The 21327-nt window shown below is 39.9% G+C and overlaps 2 protein-coding genes across 4 annotated transcripts in view; one reads left to right on the top strand and one right to left on the bottom strand.

Annotated features, from left to right (window-relative positions):
• GRM3 (glutamate metabotropic receptor 3) overlaps nt 1–6173 on the top strand; it is a 221034-nt gene extending 214861 nt beyond the window's left edge. Inside the window, exon 6 of one of the 2 annotated variants that reach the window (XM_036911857.2) lies at nt 4115–6172. In XM_036911857.2, the coding sequence (XP_036767752.2) occupies nt 4115–4188 (74 nt within the window). In that variant the 3' untranslated portion in view covers nt 4189–6172. Of the gene's footprint in view, nt 1–4114 lie in introns of both variants that reach the window. The other variant, XM_057504467.1, reaches the window with a different exon arrangement.
• Nucleotides 6174–9352: 3179 nt separating this feature from the next.
• ELAPOR2 (endosome-lysosome associated apoptosis and autophagy regulator family member 2) overlaps nt 9353–21327 on the bottom strand; it is a 193349-nt gene continuing 181374 nt past the window's right edge. For both annotated transcript variants that reach the window (XM_057504468.1, XM_036911855.2), the window contains one exon: nt 9353–12109. In XM_057504468.1, the coding sequence (XP_057360451.1) occupies nt 12050–12109 (60 nt within the window). In that variant the 3' untranslated portion in view covers nt 9353–12049. The remainder of the gene's footprint in view (nt 12110–21327) is intronic.

A 21327-nucleotide genomic window follows, 5' to 3' on the forward strand; every position in this document is an offset into this window, starting at 1 on the left:
CATTTTCTCTAATGCCTGGTCAGCCTGTGCACTGCTGGTGGAAGAGAAATGGATTTCCCAGTGTGAGACAAAGCTGCCACTGGCTGCATTGATCTCTAATGCTTCAACAAGTCTGTGAAGCAAAATATGCCTTTTGATGGGTGTGAATTGCCCTTCTGTGATCAATGGTGGAACTTATTGGGTCTTTTTCTGCTATATCCAGTTTTCACATTGAATAGTGATGAAGTAGCACCTTAGCCCAGAGGAACTAACAGCTGCTAGTCACCCCTGCTCCCGGGAAAGCCAAAAATAAGCCAGCATGCCTCTTATTTCCGGCAGAAAAGATGATTATAGAAATCTGCTTAACAGTACTTAAGAAAATGGGCTAAACTTATGCCATTAGAAATCTCATGAGAATTTCATTAGAATAACAGCAGAAGCTCATCACAAACACACATAAAAATGATAGTACTTTGCTCTTCCACATATTTTACTACCTTGGGGAATAACAGATGGGCCAGTATGGGAGGCATATGTAAAATATTTATGAAAGGCAAAGTAATTGAGATAGTCAACCCATAAAACAGTAATTTCCTCTACTATATTCAGCAGCATGTACAAAAATGAGGGTATTTTTTACATAATAAAATCCAGTAGGAAAAGCTACAGATGAAAAAGTAAAAAAGAAGCCGAAAAATAAGTGACAGTTCCCTTTAATACAGTAAAAAGTGGTTAGGGAAAAGAATGGCTGCAGAACAAGTCTCATGGGTGTTTTTGCTGTTGTTACTGAATTTGTAAGAAGACCTTGAATGTGTATTGTCTTCCCCTAAGAGAGTTTCAACCTTGTAACATAGGGTGTTCCCTTTAATGTCCTTGTGATGCAGGTCAGTTCTGCAAACTCCCATAATGATATCCATGTGCTATATAGTAGATTACTTGAAACTCTAACTTGAGGTTTTCCCATGAAGCTACCTTTGCATCCCCTGTACTTCTTACCCATATAGTCAAAATTCACTCAATTTTTATGAAATTAGAATTCAGTGAGCCAGCATACCATAAGATCACACCGAAGCAAAGCATTCTATCAAGTTCCACAATAGTATGGGGAGTATCAGAGTAGGTTTCTGCTACAGGTTTTGAAAATGCAGGTAGAAAGGGGATTAGACTAGTCCAAAGACAGAGAAGGGTGTTAGCATACCAGCTGCTGGTTCTCCTGGACTTACCGCCTTGACTCATCCCTCCTCTGCAGTCTCTGAAAATGAAAAACCTGCACAGAAATAATCAAACTTGATCCTGGGAAAGATGAAGAGATTAGTTGAAATGTCAAAGGCAGCATGCCCACTATGGGATGCTCAGGGCCTGAGCCAGTGCTCTTTGCAAGGGGGCTAATGGTCAGTGCCACATGGGACCTGAGAAGCAGAAATGCCTACCTGTCCCAAAACAAGGCTTCTTACAGACCTCCCATCTGCTGGGCATTTCTTCAGGGTGAAAGGTTATTTCCTTCTCGAAACTTCCATTGGTTCCCATGTTCTTTGAAATGCAACTGTTTATACAATCATTCAGAAAATATTTATAGAGAGTCTATTCCATGACCAGCAATAGGGATAAAATAATGAAAAAGACAAGCAGAGCCCTTGCATATTTTCTGGTCAAGAGAATGAGACATAGGACACTAAACAGGAAAAAAAAAAAAAAGGCAAGAAAAAAAATCAGTTTTAAAATTCAGTAACGTGACACAGTAATAGGTTGGCTACTTAGGTTATGTGGCCTGATGACAGCCTTTTTCAGGAGGTAACATTTCAGATGCGGATGACAAGAAGCAGCCATTGTGATTGAGAAGGAAGAAGATTCCTGGCAGAGGCACCAACTACTGCAAAAGCCTGAGGTTGAGAAACAGAAATGCTGTGTTTGAGGACAAAAGCAAAAAAAAAAAAAAAAAAAAAAGTGGGGGGGAAACATGGAATTAGGTGCATGTAGAAAGATAGGCTGTGGTCTGTGTCACCCTGGGTTTTAACCTGCGTCAGAAGAACATGAAGGGATGCCACTGGAGGCATGTAGGTAGGTGACTTGTATTTAAAATTACTCACTGGTACAGAGAACGTATTGCAGGGAAGCAAAGAGAGTGACCACTGGTGTAGCGATGGCAGTGGCCAAGAGGAAGATGATGGTGGTCTGGCTCAGGGTGGTGGATACAGAGATAGAACTATGCAGATGTGGACATAGAGTTGGTTGGAACTGATAATGGGTTCGACATGGGAGGAGGGGCAAAAAAGGAAGGAAGCATCAGCCTTAGACTTTGGGTTTGGTACTTGGCTGGCTGGTGAAAACATTCACTGAGGAAAGGAAGACTAAGTGGGGAACAGGTTAGGAAATCAGGAGTTACTTTTGGCCACTTGATTTGGAAATGTCTATTAGACATCTACATGGAGATGTCAAGTTGACGGTTTTTACGAGGATCCTGCAAAAGAACACATATGAAATCGCCTGGGAACCGTGGTTTGAAGTTTGCTTTACTAAACTTTTTCTTTCTCTTGCCTTACCCAGCTTTGGTAAAGCTAGAATTGGATCAAGTGTATAAAGAAATTTTACAGAGAACGAAGTAGAGCCCTCACACTTGGAATCATTATCACTATCACTTTCCGTCAAGTATTTACCTATCCAGTGTGTTAAAATGTCCTTACTGTAGAAGTTTCAGAAAATGTAGATTATGTTGTCTCTGCCCCCAAAGATAATGTATTTTTATAGTGTGCTGATATTATAAAGAAAATTGAACCTCATCCAAACAATGTTAAAAGGAAAAAACTCTCCAAGAGTTGGCATGTCACATGACTCGACTGAACCCTTAGGCAGCAACATCTGACTTTACAGCTTTCCTCACCACCTACCCAAGCAATCAGTGCAAAACTGAGAGGCTGTAGTTTCCCTAGTGGTGGGCCTGTTGAAAGACTGCAGAGCCCCAAATATGGTGAATGCTCCCACACTGAGTGCCATGTAATCTCAAATTTCATAATTAGTTTCTCCTTCATATTGAAAGAAATTCCTATGAAACATGCAATTTTATGGGGCAAGAATGTTCCCACAATGAGGCATAAACACTTTAGCATGAAATTAGTTCATCTGATTAAAAACTGAGATATGCCCTTAAAGACTGGTCAGCATGACCTGGGCTCTGGTTTGGTAGCCAAGAGGGTCATTTCCTTCTGGGCAGAGTGTATCCAGATGGACAGGCCATGGGACAGGATGTGAACAGCTCTAAAAGGTAACATAACCAATCTCTAGCTGGTTCTCTTGGCTACATAGTTTCATCCCATGGAAAACCGGCCCCTTGCTTTTGTCCTCATTCAGTCAAAAGAAAAAGCATTAATGGTGAAATAGATATAACGGCTGTTCTCAGATTTTAAAAAGAATACCTTTAAAACAAGTTAAAAGCTATAAATTGTATCTAGGAAAAACTAAGTGGCCTGAAAAGAATGAATATACATACGTACCTGTATGATGCTGGTACCCTGCCACGGTTGCCATTAACAAGAGCCTCAGCCCTTTGGAATGGCTTCCTTTCTGAGAACTGTTATGAAATTGAAGTTGTTAGTACACCAACCCTCCCTAGAGTGTTCACTGAGATTACCCACTTGAACAATGAAAATTTGTCAAGCCATTCTCTAGAAGGCAGTGGAGTTCACAGATGATTCGTTAGGCTACATACATAAGAGTCATCCCTGCCCAGAGAAGATAAAATTAATTAAGGTATGGAAAATAGCAATTAATTGAACAGTGTTTAAGGAAATTGCAGGGAGCTTTCCGTTTTGCAAATTGTATTTTAACCAGTTTATAGCTTACCAAAGCTAATTTTAAATCCACAAGTGACTTCTTTCAACAGGGGTTATTATGCTTAATGTCATACCTCTCCCTCCAAGATGTTTGACATTAGTGGAGGTACGTGCCAGGAGACAACTAATTTGGGGTCAGAACATATTTAGAAAGTTGACCTACTATGGCACTAACTTATTTCACATTTCCTAAAGCCACCTTACAAAGAGTATTTAACTTCAGTTGAACCAGTCCAGGGATCACCCACCCATCCCCCATGTGGCCCACCTGACTGACACCACATTTCCTGTCCTCCTTTGTTTTCTAGCCTCTGCAAGCACGTACGTCCCGACGGTGTGCAATGGGCGGGAAGTCCTTGACTCCACCACCTCATCTCTGTGATTGTGGATTGCAGTTCAGTTCTTGTGTTTTTAGACTGTTAGACAAAAGTGCTCATGTGCGGCTCCAGAATATGGAAACAGAGCAAAAGAACAACCCTAGTACCTTTTTTTAGAAACAGTACAATAAATTATTTTTGAGGACTGTACAGTATATAGTGATGTGCTAGAACTTTTTAGGCTGATGTTAGTGCCCCTATTATTAACAATTCCCCAGGATATGGAAATAACCATTGTTTACAGAGCTGAGCATTGGTGACAGGGTCTGACAGGGTCAGTCTAAAAAAATATGGTGGCAATATTAGGTAACTTTTTTTCCTATGAAGTTTTTTGTAGGTCCTTACTGTAACTAATTTAGAATGCGTTTCTATGTTGTATATTAAAGTTACATTATGTGTAACAGATTGTTTTTCTCAGCACAAATAAAAAGCACCTGTATTAATGTAAAGATCATTGAAAATAAAACCCTCAAGGTTTACCAGCATGGTGGATAATGGCTTATTCTTTTTTATTCACTCCAGGTAATTTGAACATGTTGACTTCAGATCATTTCTACTTTTAATGTTGGAAGGAATTGTCTAATTGTGCTTTTTTCACATCTATATACACTTGGATCCCAAGTTACTACCCTGTTAGAGTTGTGAGCAGTTCCAGGCTTCTTCCTGGACCAGGATGATCAGGATTTGCTTTGACAATACCACAAACATCAGGCATTTCAGTGGCCAGATAACAATACATACAGTGGTTTCTTTAAGCCACATCTGCACAGCAGCCCAGAAATTGCCCAAATAGGGCTCTGAGGCAAGAAGCAGAGAATGCCTACATTCTGGATGCAGAGACTGCGGCCTGCCAGGGAGGGTTGATGGCTGTCATTTCCAAACCAACCTTAATAATATGAAGGAGACTGGGAGAGCATCTTGTCATTCCCCTGGAAAATCATGCTCACCATTCATAACTGAATGGGGCAATAAAAATGCAGGATAGCTTATTTCCCAGTGCTTTTCCAAAGTCCCAGTAATGAAACAGGCAGGCAAGTTTGTCCCTAAACTTCAATATTTCACTAATCTAAATAAAAGTGAACAGGAAAGCATGGATAAGAGAAAACTATCTTATTCTTACCAATACAGTCATATTTCTCCTTGAAAACCCATTAGGCACAAATTATTTACTAATGTAGGAAAATTACTAAGAACCCAACTATCTGCCAGGGCCTGTGCCAGGTGCCACAGAGAGAGAATATATTAGTTTCCCATGGCTAACAACTTACCACAAAGTGGGTAACTTAAAACAGCAGATACTTATTCTCTCAGAGTTCTGGAGGTCAGAAGTCAGATATCAAAACGTTGGCAGGGCTGCACCCCCACAAGCTCTATGAGAATTCATTCCCTGCCTCTTCTAGCCTCCAGAGGTCATCTCTCCCTTTGCCTGTGGCCAGGACTATAGTCTCTGCCTCCATCTTCTCATCGCCTTCTCCTGCGTGTCTGTCTGCTCTCTGTGTGTCTTCCAAAGGCACTACTTCTCACTGGATTTAGGGCCCACTGAGAAAATCCAGGAGGATCTCATCTCCAGATCCTTAATTACATCTGCAAAGGCCCCTTTTCCAAATAAGGTAACATTTTCAGTTCTCAGGATATAGGCCTATCTTTCGGGAAGCCACTCTTCAACCATAACAAAGAGAAAAATGAATAAAATAGAGCTGCTGCTTTTAAGAAGCCAAAAGACTGGAAACTCTCCTACTAAGGGAAATGTGACCAAGAGAGTGAGAGGAAGGAAGAGAATCAAGGATCTGAGAGACTCACAGGATGAATAACCAGGGGCTGGTTAATCAAGACGTACTGATACTATTTTTAAAATCTCCAGAAATACAATGAACAGGTGCACAAAAGCCAACACTGGCCTTGAAGGAAATAAAGTGAGGAGTCAGATGGTCTCTTCTTCCTTCTAGAGGCATTTAAATCAGCAACCTAATCGACCCATCCAAACCTCACCAGATGCTCAAGACAACAGTGCAAGTCAATCCCTGGACCCTCAAATAACCTGGATGTGGGGGTGTGGGTGGGGCAGATTCAGCAGAGCTAGATGGCAAAAAGGCTTTCCCCTGTGACTGAAACTGGAAGGTAAGTGAGCTCAGAATAAGCATCTGCTCGAGATAAAGGCTGAGGTCAGGCAGAGAGGAGAGAAAATACTCAGCCCAATGATGGAATGTGACAGTCTGAGGAAGGCAATACCACATGGGTGGTTCAGAAACTCAGCCGATGCCTAAAACAATCAAATTGATCATGGATCTTTTTAAACAAGACAATTAGGCTGTGGGTGAATCTTGAGAAAACTGTTTTCCAGAGCTGGCTTTCAATTTGCGGTTGCTACATTTCCCACCCTGCCTGTATGCACCAGGTGCGCAAGCTGACCACTCTTATGTTCTGCTCTGCTGCAAGCCTTGTTTTGTATTCATAAGTGCATCACCTAACATGGGATCCCTAGAAATAATTTTTTTTTAAAGTAAAAATACCTACTCAATACACAGAGTAGACATCTAAAATAAAAGCTATTAAATCTTTTTTACATAAGCAGTCTCAACCAAATAGGTTTTGGATTGATTTTTGTTGTTTTTGTTTTTACTCTAGTAATAACATTTCATCCATAAAATAAAACTGGTTGAGCTGATCCATCTGTGCAAAAACATCTTGAATTTAGAGAACTCCAGCAGACTGATACATCCCACTCATAAAAAAATATCAGGACCTAACGATATGGTTGATTATCATTCATTTTCAGAGTGTTTACAGTTTCTGAAATTCTAGTTTAAATATGAATAGATTCTCTTGCCCACTCAGGTTTATTATGGTAAAATTAAAAAGTCCCATTTTCACAATATGAGGCAAGCTGGTTTGCAGACCACATAGAGAGCAGAGTAAGATAGTGGCTGAGGAAGGAGCGAATTCAGCAGGCGTACATCTATAGTTCTCAACCCCACACTTCCTCTCCTCTAGCCCCGTTTTACTCACCCACCATGATAGCTCTAGGCCCCCCTTCAGCAAGGGGCTGTGCACATGGAGAAGCCAAGAAAAGTGAGGTGCCAGGAAGATGGGTCATTGGTGCGGCTTATAACTGTTACAGCTCTAATAACAAAGGCCCGAACCCAAGCAATAATCACTCTTGTTCTGCAACAGAAAGTTTAGATTTGCATAATTCCCACTGGCTTAACTCATTTCTTTAACCCAACCAACGGTGATCTGAAGCCCATCATCTGACATAAAGGAAATACTACCCCTCTCCAAACCAAGTTTACCAATATCCACAAGCTATTTTAGACAGAGCTCTTCTTCCACAAGTCATTAATGAGGAAAATTCCAGCAAATTGAAAGCCTTACTGGGACATTTTGTTCAGGGAAAGTGGAGGTCTGTTTCTTGAACCACCAATCATTAAAGGAATCCTAAATGTCATTTGCAGTTCACTAAGTCTTAAAATAGGGTTTGGTAAATGTGTGTGGATTGAGTTGTGCACTGCCTGAATACATGCAAAAGTACCAGAGGACCCTCTTCAGTTGTCGGGACTTGAGGATATATGCTAAAGCTACTTTCATTCATCAGTATCTCCTACTTCCATATCATACTTTAAATGGATCTGTATATAAAACTGAGTATTATCTCCAAATTCAGTTACTTTAGCAATAAATGTTATAGAAACCTCAATGTAAAAAGGCTGTTAAATCAATCGTCCTAGTTTACTTTGAACCAATTTACTTGCTTTAGATTTATCACTTGCTAATCAATATCCATAACTGAGTCCCAGAACTACAAGAGGAACTCAGAAAGTATCTGGCTTTGTTTTGGGTTAGTAATTAAGTCATAAAGGGAGGATGATGAGTTATTTTCTTCTTGAGGATCTTTTAAGATCTGAGAAACTTTTAAGCTGGTAAGTTCCTAAAGGGCAAAGAATCTGCGTGCAAACAGATTCTTGTGAATAGTTTTGCTTGTGGGTCGTGGTGATTGAAGCCATTGGTCAGCAACCATAGCTCTCAAATCCTAGTGTAGCAGCTGTTTTTATAAGGCCTGTGAGCTAAGAATACATCTACATTTTTAAATAACTGGGGAAAAAAATCAAAAGAATAATATTTCATGACAAGGGAAATTTAAATGAAACTCAAATTTGAGTGTACATAGATTTACTGGAATGTTGTCATACCCATTTGCTTACTTAATATCTGTGGCTGCTTTCACGATACAACGGCAGAGTTGAGAAGTTGCCACAGAGACCACATGTCCTGTAAAGCTCAAAATATTTACTATCTGACCCTTTACAGAAAGTTTGCTGGCATCTCATCTAGTCAATTGCAATAGTACTATCAGTTAATGTCAACTGTAATAGTACTATCAATTATAATGGTAGTATCAGTTAATTTTTGTCCCCATCTTAAAGTTTTACTTCCTTCATGTATGGTCCTGAAATGAACTCATCTGAAGATGTGAAACTGAAAGAAATAAAATCCAGCAAGAGTATGATCTCTGGCCAGTTACTAGGAAGGTGAACTCCATTTTAGTGTCCAAAGAATGGGTCAGGTGTAGGGATTTTTTTTTAAAGTTTATTACCCTTGGGACCTTCTTTTTAAGTCAAACTTAATTTAAGGGTTGGACCTGTAAACCTGAGATAATATTCATGGTTACTATAAAATAGAATCGGGGATTTTTTTTTTAAGGAGAGCATGGCAGAGGCTTTTATTTAGAGAGAAAGTGAGAGGACAGAGCTCCTGGCTCAGGCCAGGAGGGGACAAAAGAGCCCTCAGACGTGGGGATATTTTAAGTCCTCTGAAGAAGATATACTCCTATCTTTTGTATAAAAAGATAAATGTGTGAAATTCACTAACTTTAAATTTGTCAATGTCATCTTCCCATCCCAAATCCTGGGAAATTTACTTTCACAAGGAAGAGAGATGATCTGTACATTAGCCTCCCATTAGGAATGACCACTGACCACAGGAAATAGCTCTACTGACAGACGTCAGATGACAGCTGACCAGATTGGTCTTGAACCAGTCAATCATGACCCATCGCCTGGGAACCTGGAGCCCCCAGTTGGCAAATTACTGCAGCCAAGCAATTCTTCCACATAACCACTTAAACCACTGGTTCCCTTGGAAAGAAAATAATGACAAAAGTCTATTCAAAAATACTATGAAACATTTTTAATCCTGGAAAGGACTTGACTACTAGTAACCAAAGAGGAGAATAGTCAATATGAACCAAATTCAGACTTTTAAATCCAGTGGACACATACTAAATTGCTCAACATTGTTAAATGGCATGATTTAATTTATCCATAGAAGTCATTATTTCATCCAGTGGAAAACTGATTCAAATATGTTTTGACAGAGTGCTAGGAGATATTATAGGTGACAGTTGACTTAATGAAGTATTTAAGGCTTCAAAACTGTGCCTTTTAGAAAAACAACTTGTTGTACTACTCAGGGAGGCAAAGGAACAATAAATAGCATTTAAATGTTATAGAAACATGATCAATTTGTTCATGCCTTCCAATACTCCACTGAGCTGTGCAAAGAGGTGAGACAAATAAAATAAGTTTTATAGCCAGGATTTGTCTGAATATTTTCCTTCTAATATTTTTTCTGTCACACTTCTTCAGTGCTTGGAGTAAAATGACCAACCCCTGGGATCTAAAGGAAATAGGTAACTCCTTTCCAAAGATGGGACTGAGCTGACAAAATCTGTTTAATATCTAAGATTAGAAATGAAATAAATAAGTTCTTCAGTTACCAACTATATTTTCAGAGCTCATTAAAATATCAGACATTTTTGATATGTCAGAGGTTTTAGTCCAGTGACAGGAGGAGAAGGATGCTACCTGGGAGCAAATCCCGATCACCTCTACAGCTTGTGACATGCATGTCGAGTGTGGCTGAAGATGAAGGGAGAGGTCACAGGTGACTCTGTGGAGACATTCTGACTTGCTCAGTCTGTACAACTTTGCCAGGACTCCTCTGAAAGGGTGCGTTTCAAATGTACTTTCAGTCTTCTGTTTACATTTTTATCAAGATGGGGAAAGGCTACTCAGCATGGTTAGCAGGATAACATGGGCAAAGCCAGAATAATTTCCCCTTTCTAATAAGATTTAAGAAATTAAACATCAAAAAGGTTTATGCTAAATGACACCCTCCCTGAACTTCACAGTGAACAATAAAACAATGATAACCTCATCTATATGCATAAATCCAACAGCAGAGATGTACACAAAACAGTCATTCAACAACAAAGTGATCCAGTGTTTTACCCACCAGTCAAACAGATGCAATTATTTATTTTTCTCCCATTTTCCACAAAAATAAAGACATCACCTGCTGAATCAAAAGTTATAAGTCTTACCTCATTTAAAGACTTGAGGCAAAATATTCAACAAACCCTGCCCGTATACCCTGCCTCTCTCAACCAGTTACCAGTCTTATTTAAAAATCTGTATTAAGATCTGTAAAGATTACTGTTTATTAGAAGCAAACCAGAGCACCTTAGATCATCAATGGCCAGGAAACTCCCCTCTTCCCCAGATCTAAAACAATTAAGGTTTACACAACATTGGTTAAATCCAACTTCATTCAAATTTCTTTCAACAAGTAATATGCAAGTCATGCTAATACTGGTAACCTGCCCATCATTGGAAATAACATAATTATCTGGATCACCTTTGAACAAGAACAACAATTATTTCATAACTGCTTGTGGTACAAACCACATTCTTATTATGAATACAATTTATATGCAATTTTCTAAAATTGAATTCCTGCCTTATTGACTTGAAATGAAAAACTTCCACGGAAGTCATAAACCTCAATGTCTTAGCAGGAAAAAAACAAAAACAACAAATAACCTTTGATGCTTGATATAGGGCAAATGTCCCCTGCCATTATCTGGAGAACACGAAATTACCCCAATACCTCTGTATTAGTTGCCTGTACTTATACATAAGCCATCCCACCTTCTCCATGGTTTTGCAAGTGATTTGATAAAGAAGATTTTACACTCATTTTTAATTCTACTTTGAGCATTACATAAACTGTTTTAACTTACTTGACTTCTATGACTGTGTCAGCTTATTTGTATTAATGGAAAGCCAATGCTTCTCTTTGCCTTTTTTTTTTAAATGATTCATTCAACAATTTCAGTCAAGCCCTTCTTACCAGTTCCAAAAAGGATAGAATTTCAAAGGCAAATAGTAGTTTAGATAACCCAAGCACATGCTGACTCTCCTAAAAAAGTACTGCTTACTTAGGCTTCTGAAGTCAAGAAAGATACCCTATGGAAAAATGAAAAATTTATTTTCTTTCTTTGTTCACCATTTTTTATAGAAAAGATGTTTTCAGGTTTTTCAGGAAAATAAATAATGGGAAAAATAACTATACCTTAAAAAATTTTTTCAAATCTTACCCCAAATATAAACAAAGAAAAGACATAAATGGGATCACAATGCATATGCTCACATCTGCCCTCCAGAGCACACTTGTTATGTAGAAGTTACAAAGAATAAAAGTTACCCATTAATTGTATGGCATGCATCAACAGTGCACTGGTGGGCTCAACCTGGGTTTTTTTCAGTTATATACAGATAAATCTCTTCCTGAGTTGAACTTCATCTTCAGTTGAGACCCAAACCATTTGCTTTCCTATTTTTGGCAAGATATCAGACCATGTGGTAAGGCAATCAAACATTTCAACCCCCATCCCTTTTCAACAGGCATGGCCCTCCTCAGTGAGACCACCAATGTACCAGGTACAAGGACAAGATCTAAACTATTGCCCTGTAAAACTAGAAAGCAGATTTCCTTGTTCATTAGTCTGAAGGCTACAGCGTTTTCATTTCATATATTTGGAGATCTTGAGGATTTCAGCTGAACAGATTCAAAATGGTCTTCTTTTTCCTATAAAGAAAGAAACATTAAAACAAAATCAACTCACTAAAATTCCAATACAATTTAAGGATCTTATGTGTCCAGAAGGAAAGTTCTGGAAATCATTTTAATCTATATACCTGCCACTTGTAGTTAGGACTTTACTTTTAAAAGAGGGTGGCAGATATAAAACAGAGAGCATGTCTTCCCTGAAGGATGTATTTGATGTCCAGGAGATAAGACAGACAACCCAAAGTGGAAGCAAACACATGATTGCTATAGATACCAAAAGATGTAGCTGTGATTCTTGGGAGGAAATCACTATCTGACCTGGGTGCTGAACTAGACCTTGTCATATGAATTGTGGACAAAATAGAACTGAGAGAAACTTAAATATTCTCAAGATAACACAGGCTAAATAATAAGAAAAAGGAAAGCAGAAATAAATAAGGAGAACACCAGTAAGACCCAAGACCACTTTGGTTCATTGATATGTTTTAGGTAAACCATTTGGGTACATGCCTATTTAAGATATGAAAAACAAGTCAGCTTAGATAACAAATCAAAATTTTAACTCAAATATATCATTGCTGGTCTTAGTCATACAATACATTCAAAATGCAGCCTATCAAAATAAGTTCTTCTTTAATGGGGAAAAAGAGAAGTAAGAGATGCGATTCCTCCCAATGTTTTTTCATTGTTAAAGTTAAAAGCTTTCTGAAAGCTGCTGGAACAGGGTGCAAGGACCATGGTTGTGAAGAGAACTAGGATTATTTTTTAAATAAAGGAAATACAAAGCAGACCAGTCCTACGTGCAAACGGATGTGTGTCTAAAGATGTAAAAGGAAAAAATAATAGCAAGTAGACATGGAGGCTTCTGTCAGGGATAGTAAGATTGCTTTTGTTTTCTCTCATTTGCGTGAAGAAGTCCAAGACTTCAAACAAGCTTTAGGGCTTCAGGGACAGGATTACAAGGGGAAAATCACCACACCAACATCATGTTCCCTGCCTTTGCTGGGATGACAAGGCCCTGGGAGAGCAGCCTGCAGATCTCTGTGCTGTAACTCACTGGCTCTGTACAAGCTTGCCTGAAATATCATGTTTGCCAGTCTTTTTTTTTTTTTGGAATAACCATTGATACTTCAAATATTTATTAAGCACTACTGTGTTGCAGGAACATGACTTGACTTTAGGGATACAAAGTGTCCGCCCTCAAGGAGCTCACAGTGTATTACAGGAAGGAGCTTTACAGTATCAGCCATGAAACAGAAAGGAAATCTGAGGTTTTTGTGACCTTTCCTTTGATTCAACACATTCCTGGAGGGAGGGGAGGCAGAGACCTGTTAGTTATTAGCAAGGTAATATTTAAAGTAAAGCACTGAAAACCTTTATGAAGTCTGTTTGCTTCATAGGGCTTTAGCTGCCATGCCTTCTGTGTTCCATAAGATTTTGATTTTGCTCTTATCACTGATATGATGGAATATATATGTATGTAGTTGTGTGTGTGTGTGTGTGTGTAGTTAGCACCACTAAGTGATTGGGACTTACTAATGAGAGGAGTTGTATTTTGTTCATTTTTTAATTCCCAAAACATGACCCAAGGCCTAGCACATGGTAGGCTGTCAATCAATGGTTATAAAAATACACTGAAGCACCACATTGTAGAAGAGAAAACACTAGAATGGAACTCAGGAGATGTGGTTTCTAATTCTTATTTAACCCTCTCTTGGACAAATAAGTGAACCCTCTAGGTCTCAGTTTACTCATGCATTAAGTAAACATGCCATTCCAAATGATCTTAAGCTCTAAATTCTCTGCTCAAAAGCCAACTTCTCCTGGAAGCTTCTCCTTCCCTTGTCACTACCCACCTTACCGCGCTGCCTTCTCTGTGCTCCAAGAAACCCTACTCAGTGTCCTTGCCACCCTGGTGATTGTGGGTGTGTATATAGGATGTGCTTGTGTCCTCTGCCACTAAAAAAGATCACTCCCATGATAATAAACTGTCTAGTTGACATATCACCAAAACCTGACAAAGTGTCTAACACACAGTGTCCCATAAATGACTATGGCATGAATAAATTGAAAAAAAATGAAAAAGTTCAACTGAAGATTTTTTTAACCATTAAGAAAAGTCAAGAAAAGTAAATCTATAAATAAAACCCAACCAGTTCGTTGCCTTGGTAGGGAAATACCAACTAAGGTATGGCTTTTAAAACATGAATAAGGATACATAAGATAAAGTGAACCTTACATGACAACAGCAGGTAAGAAACTTATAAACATTTTTGCCCCATGAAACCATACATAATAAATTGTTTTAAGTGGGACACATGATAAAACTTGTACAATGATACAGCAGTTTATTCATAACTAAACACTGAAAATAGCACAAATATCTATCAACAGGAAAACAGATAAACAAATTTTGGCATTTTCACACAATAGAATACTCCTGCATCGAAATGAATCTACTACTGATTCACATATGGTGGATGAATCTCAAACATGTCTTTCTGAGTGAAAGAATATTTACACAAATACTGTATACTGTGTAATTACAATTTTATGAAGCTGTAAAATAAACAAAATAAATCTATTTCGAAGAAGATCATTCCGGTAGTTTCCTTTGATGATAAGGATAGGGATTGATTATATGCGAAAGGACATGAGTCTACTTTCAGTGGGAAGGCTAATATTCTGTATCTTGATAGGATTTAGGGTTACACAGATATATCCATTTCTCAAAATTCATCAAATTATATACTCATGATAGTTGCATTTCACTCTATATTAACTTTTCACCTTTAAAAAAAACCTGAAGATATGGAATTCACTCATCAGTTATTTGCATCATGAAGTGCTTAGGGGTGAAATGTATTAAAGTCTGAAATTACTTTGAAATGTGTCCAAAAAAGATATATTGATAAATGAATAGAGGGAAAAGATTTAGAGAGATATGTAATACAGAAAATATAGTAAAATTTAGGTGGTAGGTATGGCTATACCACTGTACAATTCTTTCAACTTTTCTGTACTATTTCAAATCTTCACTTAATTTTTAAAAACTATTCTGTCAAGTAAAATTGCTATTAAAAACAAAATGTGGTCCACTGAAACTTCTCTGGAAAGAAAATTCTGTCCTCCCTCTAGTTTCCTGTGGTTCTTTCCAAGAACCTTTCCAAGCTCTCAACACTTCAGCCACAAAATAACAGCAGAAGAGGTACTATAATGTTAGGAAATGCTTAAAAATTTATGAAATACTTGTAATTCCTACTTATTCTTTTAGATGCAGCTTAGAGGTTAATTTCTCTTCAAAAAAATCTTTCCTGGCACCCAAACACTTCCTTCATTTTAGGACAATGCCTTTTCAAGTTGAGAATCACAAGATCAAATCAGTCAAGAGAAATATAAATTAACTGACACTGGAAGACGATTCTCTGAGGGTCTTATGTTTCTGCATGTCTTGTGAGGAAGAAATTGATTGTCCTTTGTTTAGGTAATTTTCTCAAAGATGTTCATATTACAAAAAGCCTTGGATGGTATATATAAGGTCTCCTTCCAGAACAAAAGAAAAGTTTGGTTAACAGTCCTGAAAGCCAGAGATAGTGTCTCCCTCTATAGAACAAATGGCAGACATGCTTATTGCCTCTTATAAAAGATTAAGGTTCCCTACGCTAAGGGTTCCTTTTCTATAACTAAGCCTACTGTGTATACACAGGTCATCTAGTCCACTTCACTCTGTGACAAGTGGGGCTCAAGGACCAAAGCAAACACTGTCATTTTGGCTACTGCTATTGCTGTAATAAACTATGTTTTGTCTCTGACCCAGGAGACTCATGCCTTCCAAAGTATCCATGAAACTATGGCAGACTAATTTGTTGGCTAACAAGTACTGTGCAATTTCACTACCTTCATAGTTCACTTTGCTCATGGGGATGGGAAATTGACAGAGAGGTGTCTTTCTGAAAGAGGAAGAATGAGAGCTTTACACACTGGTTAACAAGGTTTGAGGAAAGTCCATGAGAATTAGTAGCAAAACATGTCCAAATTGTATGGTTAACAAGGCAATAAAATGGTTCTCCACTTCACTACCTGGAAATGCAAAAGAACTGGGAAGTGATTTCAGGCTGACTGGGAAGTGAGTTCAAAGAGTTCACAGTCCAGCTGCCAAAATACTGGCCTGGGTGCTATTAACTGCGTGGTGCCTCCAGACAGGAGGACAACCTCATCAGATCAGGCCATAAGCCTCAGATATGTCTCACAGTAACAGCTAGCACTAAAATGCTTCTGGACAGGAAAATAAGGCTTCACCCCCTTTCAGACAAATGTTACAGAGACAGGCATCTACAATGACCATTGGAGAAAAAATGGAAGCCACTTACGGGAACTAGGTGAACTGATAGAATTTTGGCTGGCTGAATCACTTTGGAGATTTAGTAGCTGGACTCAGTGGTTGTTACGTAAGAATAGCAATAGCTGGACCATTCTAGGGAACAGTGCCTCTCACACTCCACCATGTCACCTTTAGATCCATTCAAAGATGACAGTAAAAGGTCTCAGATCTTATAGTGGGTCCTAACTGTGATAACAGGGCTTGGGCACTTTGGGAGATTTCCCTGACACTAATTCCCATAGGAAAACTTAGTAAATCACTAACTAGTATTTGGGCTCTGAATGACCCAGACTGGGTTTATAAGGTGGATGGAGGTCACTGGAGAACAAGAAAATGACCTATAGAAATCTTGATATATTAGTATGATCAACCCCATCCTAGAAATTTCCCCTATTCTTTATTTTAAAACCAGAAATTAACTTACATGTTATGACAATGGAGCAATAAATAAGGTAGAGTCCTTTAAAAAAAATGGCTCTAATATATGAGCCCAGGCAAATCAACAAAAGGACATAAGATCTACAGTTTCAGACATAATCTGGCTGTGACTTGTGAGTCAAGGGTTCCCCAAAGCTGAAACAGATGACATCCCTAATGATAACCTTGCTGTTCAACATGGGGCTTTGGGTAAACCAAAAACGTTGGACATTTTGTTGAGCAACTGCCATGCCGCTCAGAGACAAAAGCAAATGAGAAGCCTTACTTGCCAGCACAGAGATTCTGCACCCATAACCCCTCCCCTCCCTAATTACCCTGACCTTAACTGCCTTAAGGAGAAATATGACTATGGGTGGGACCAAAGTCTTCCTGTCACCAAGACGGGCTGAAAGCCATAGACAACCATGTGCGTCTGCTAGGGAGTCTCAGAGAGGGGAGGGGTGCAAACCTTACGACTGTCAGGCACCAGAGTCACCATCCTGTGCAAGTCTGGGAAGAGAGAGACATGCAAATTCAGCTAATGGGGTTTGAGCAAGGTTCACAGTGGGGAAGAGAAGATGCTGTGACCCTGTGTGAGGGGATCTACATGCCCATCCCATGCTGCTGCTGCCGAGTCTACATCTGAATATATAGTGGTAATTAAAGGTACATCCCCTGATTAAGAGCAGTCTCATGTAGAGAAGGGCTCGTGGGATACTCCAAGAGTTCCCAACTCCTCTGCCACATGCAACAAATGTGAGAGTCAGAACTGCACACAGTTCCTCTACCTTCTGATGCCCAAAGTCGTCATCATATGAATGGTGTTCTGTTGGTGTCATGTCAGAAGCCTTGGTCTCCGCATCCTCGACTGTGTTATCACACTTCTGCCAGCAGAGATGGCTGATAAAGCCCCACAAAATTCAAGGACCTGCTAATTAAGTAAAGTTCCTTGAGACTATGGGGGCAGTTATGCAGTGCTAAATCTATCTGCCAGTCAAGGAAAAACAGCCTCCTGGACTCTTTGTTTTTGAACATAGTATGGCCTCACTTGGGTGTTCTACTTGCTCTTTTATATCAGCTAACCCACAAAGTAGTGTCATTTGAGTTCGGCTCAAACTCATAGGCTATGTTATAAACTGTCCTGCAAGTTGAGTCATGCTCTCCACCTTTGTGGCCTCACCATGTTAATGACCACTCTGTCATAAAATTCTCTGTGATTCATACCTTCACCAATTAGAGTTTCCAGTAGTGGGAAACAGCCTTCCCCCTCAAGCATCCTTACAGGCTTTAGACTCATCACCTCGATGATGTGGCCACTGTGTATAGCTTTTGAAAAGCAGCTACTAGCTTGTTACTAAGCTCTTGTCAAAACTAAATGCACACCTTGTGACTCTATAGTCTGATAGTCCCATTTACAGTGGTTCAACAAGGTAGAAAAGGCCTAGTAAGGGTCACTTGTCAAATATAAGTGATACTCAAGAATATAGCTGGTCTGGACCAAGCAGTATTGGCCTTACATGAAAATATGACAGCATGCCCTATAGGGGAAACTTTTTCACCTACTTCAGAGCCAAAAATGAAGCTACTGGTTCCATGGGGCCCTTGGTTCATTGAATTTCTGCTACATGCCTGGGCCTGGTTCACTGATGAACCTGGCTCACGGATAATGGTCTGATTGAGCTGAAACCCAATGGTGTCCACCAGCTGCAGCTGTCCCAACCTCAGCACCAGGTATACATAACTGAAAACCAACAGGACTGCTGGGTTCAGCGGGCACAACACAGTCATTCTCATAGTTGTGGGCGATACTTCTCTCTTAATAAACCTGGTTATATTTTTCCCTCTTGAGTTATTGCCAAGAGTCAATAAACTGTTTGGTCTCCCTTTTGAAAAATACAAACTGGCACAGTAAAGTTTCCCCTCTTTGAGGTGACAAACTCTGGAAACAAATCTTAGCTACTGATGAAATCATGTGGGTCACTGGTGAAGACCCACAGTAAGAACCATACAGGAAGGACCAAACAGAATTAAGCACCTGCTAGAGAGTGTACCTGACAGCCTCCCACAGATGCTGCACAGATCCATCATCCTGCCCAACATGGCAGCAAATCTGCCATCACAGACAGGGCACAAAGCACAAGACTATTTTTCTGATGCAGAGGTCACCACAGCATGCCAGACTTAAGATTCAGGCCAATCTGTTCTGCTCCAGTCTCATCAGCTAAGTTAGCTAGGATCAGCTAACTCCAGCCATGCCAATGTGGCTCTTGAAAAAACATTATTTGATGTCTGGGGCTTCATGGATATTTCCAGACTAACAATAGTACACTTTTTATCACACAAGCTATCCAAAAATGGGCTACAAGTAGAGGCATTCAATGGACTGTCCACACTTCCTACTGTTGACAGATATTACTGAGCACTGGAATGACCTCCTCAAAGCTTGACTCAAAAAGATGTACCAAAGACCTGAATGTAAGACATGAAACCATAAAACTCTTAGAAAAAAACATAGGCAAAACTCTCTTGAATATAAACATGAACAACTTCTTCATAAACATATCTCCATAGGCAAAGGAAACAAAAGCAAAAATGAACAAGTGGGACTATATCAAACTAAAAAGCTTCTCCACAGCAAAGGACACCATCAGTAGAACAAAAAGGCATCCTACAGTATGGGAGAATATATTCATAAGTGATATATCCAATAAGGGATTAACATCCAAAATACACAAAGAGCTCACACACCTCAACAAACAAAAAGCAAATAATCCAATTAAAAAATGGACAGAGGATCTGAACAGACACTTTCCCAAAGAAGAAATTCGGATGGCCAACAGACACATGAAAAGATGCTCCACATCACTAATCACCAGAGAAATGCAAATTAAAATCACAATGAGGTATCACATCACACCAGTTAGGATGGCCACCATCCAAAAGACAAACAACAACAAATGTTGGTGAGGATGTGGAGAAAGGCGAACCCTCCTACCCCACTGGTGGGAATGTAAGCTGTTCAATCTTTGTGGAAAGCAGTATGGAGGTTCCTCAAAAAACTCAAAAGAGGGCAGAGCCAAGATGGTGGCATGAGTAGAGCAGCAGAAATCTCCTCCCAAAACCACATATATTTTTGAAAATACAAGAAAGACAACTCTTCCTAAAAGAGAGACCAGAAGACACAGGACAACAGCCAGAATACATCCACACCTGCGAGAACCAGCGCCTCACGAAGGGGGTAAGATACAAGCCACAGCCTGGCGGGACCCGAGCACCCCTCACCCCAGCTCCAGGCAGGAGAAGAGGAGTCAGAGCGGGGAGGGAGAGAGAGTCCAGGACTGCAAAATAGCCAACCTTAGCCATCCGCCCCAGAGCGCAGACACAGAGTATGCGTGGGTTGCTGAAAACTAGGGAAACAGGACAGTGAGTCCTGTGAGCGGGTCCCCATAGCCGGCTCCCCGGGGACAAAGAAAAGTGAGTGCTTTTTGGAAGTCTTAAAGGGACAGGGACCCCACTGCTGGACGGAAGCGTCCTGGGACACTTAGCCCAGCAGCAGCCAATCCTGGGGAACTCCGGGCACCCTAACCCCCTGGATAGCAGGGAAGCTCAGAGGCCCCTCATGGAGATAAACAGCCTCTAGGCCGTCTCCCCTACAACGCAGCTCCACCATATCAGAGCAGAGCCCGAGCAGGCCACGCCCACAGCAACAGCGGAGATAAAATTCGATAGCGGCCTGGCAAGAATCAGAAGCCCCGTCTGCGTGCAGCTGCCAAGCACAAGCTACTAGAGGTCACTGTTCTCCCAGGAGAGGAAGGCCACAAACCAACAAGAAGGGACGTTCTCCCAGCCGTCCCTCGTGCCCGCTCCACAAACTATCTCTATCACCATGAAAAAGCAGAATTTGAGGTGGACAGAGATCACAGAGACAACACCTGAGAAGGAGACAGACCTAACCAGTCTTCCTGAAAAAGAATTCCAAATAAAAATCGTAAACATGCTGACGGAGATGCAGAGAAATATACAAGAGCTAAGGGATGACGTCCAGAGGGAGATTACAGAAGGGAAACAACCTTTGGAAGCATTTATAAGCAGAATGGATAAGATGCAAGAGGCCATTGATGGAATAGAAACCAGAGAACGGGAATGCATAGAAGCTGACATAGAGAGAGATAAAAGGATCTCCTGGAATGAAACAATATTAAGAGAATTGTGTGACCAATCCAAAAGGAACAATATCTGCATTATAGGGTACCAGAAGAAGAAGAGAGAGAAAAAGGGATAGAAAGTGTCTTTGAAAAATAATTGTTGAAAACCTCCCCAAACTGGGGGAGGAAATAATCGATCAGACCATGGAAGTGTACAGAAGTCCCAACAGAAAGGACCCAAGGAGGACAACACCAAGACACATAATAAATAAAATGGCAAAGATCAAGGACAA

This window comes from Manis pentadactyla, chromosome 7, assembly GCF_030020395.1.
Source record: "Manis pentadactyla isolate mManPen7 chromosome 7, mManPen7.hap1, whole genome shotgun sequence".
Classification (NCBI taxonomy): domain Eukaryota; kingdom Metazoa; phylum Chordata; class Mammalia; order Pholidota; family Manidae; genus Manis; species Manis pentadactyla.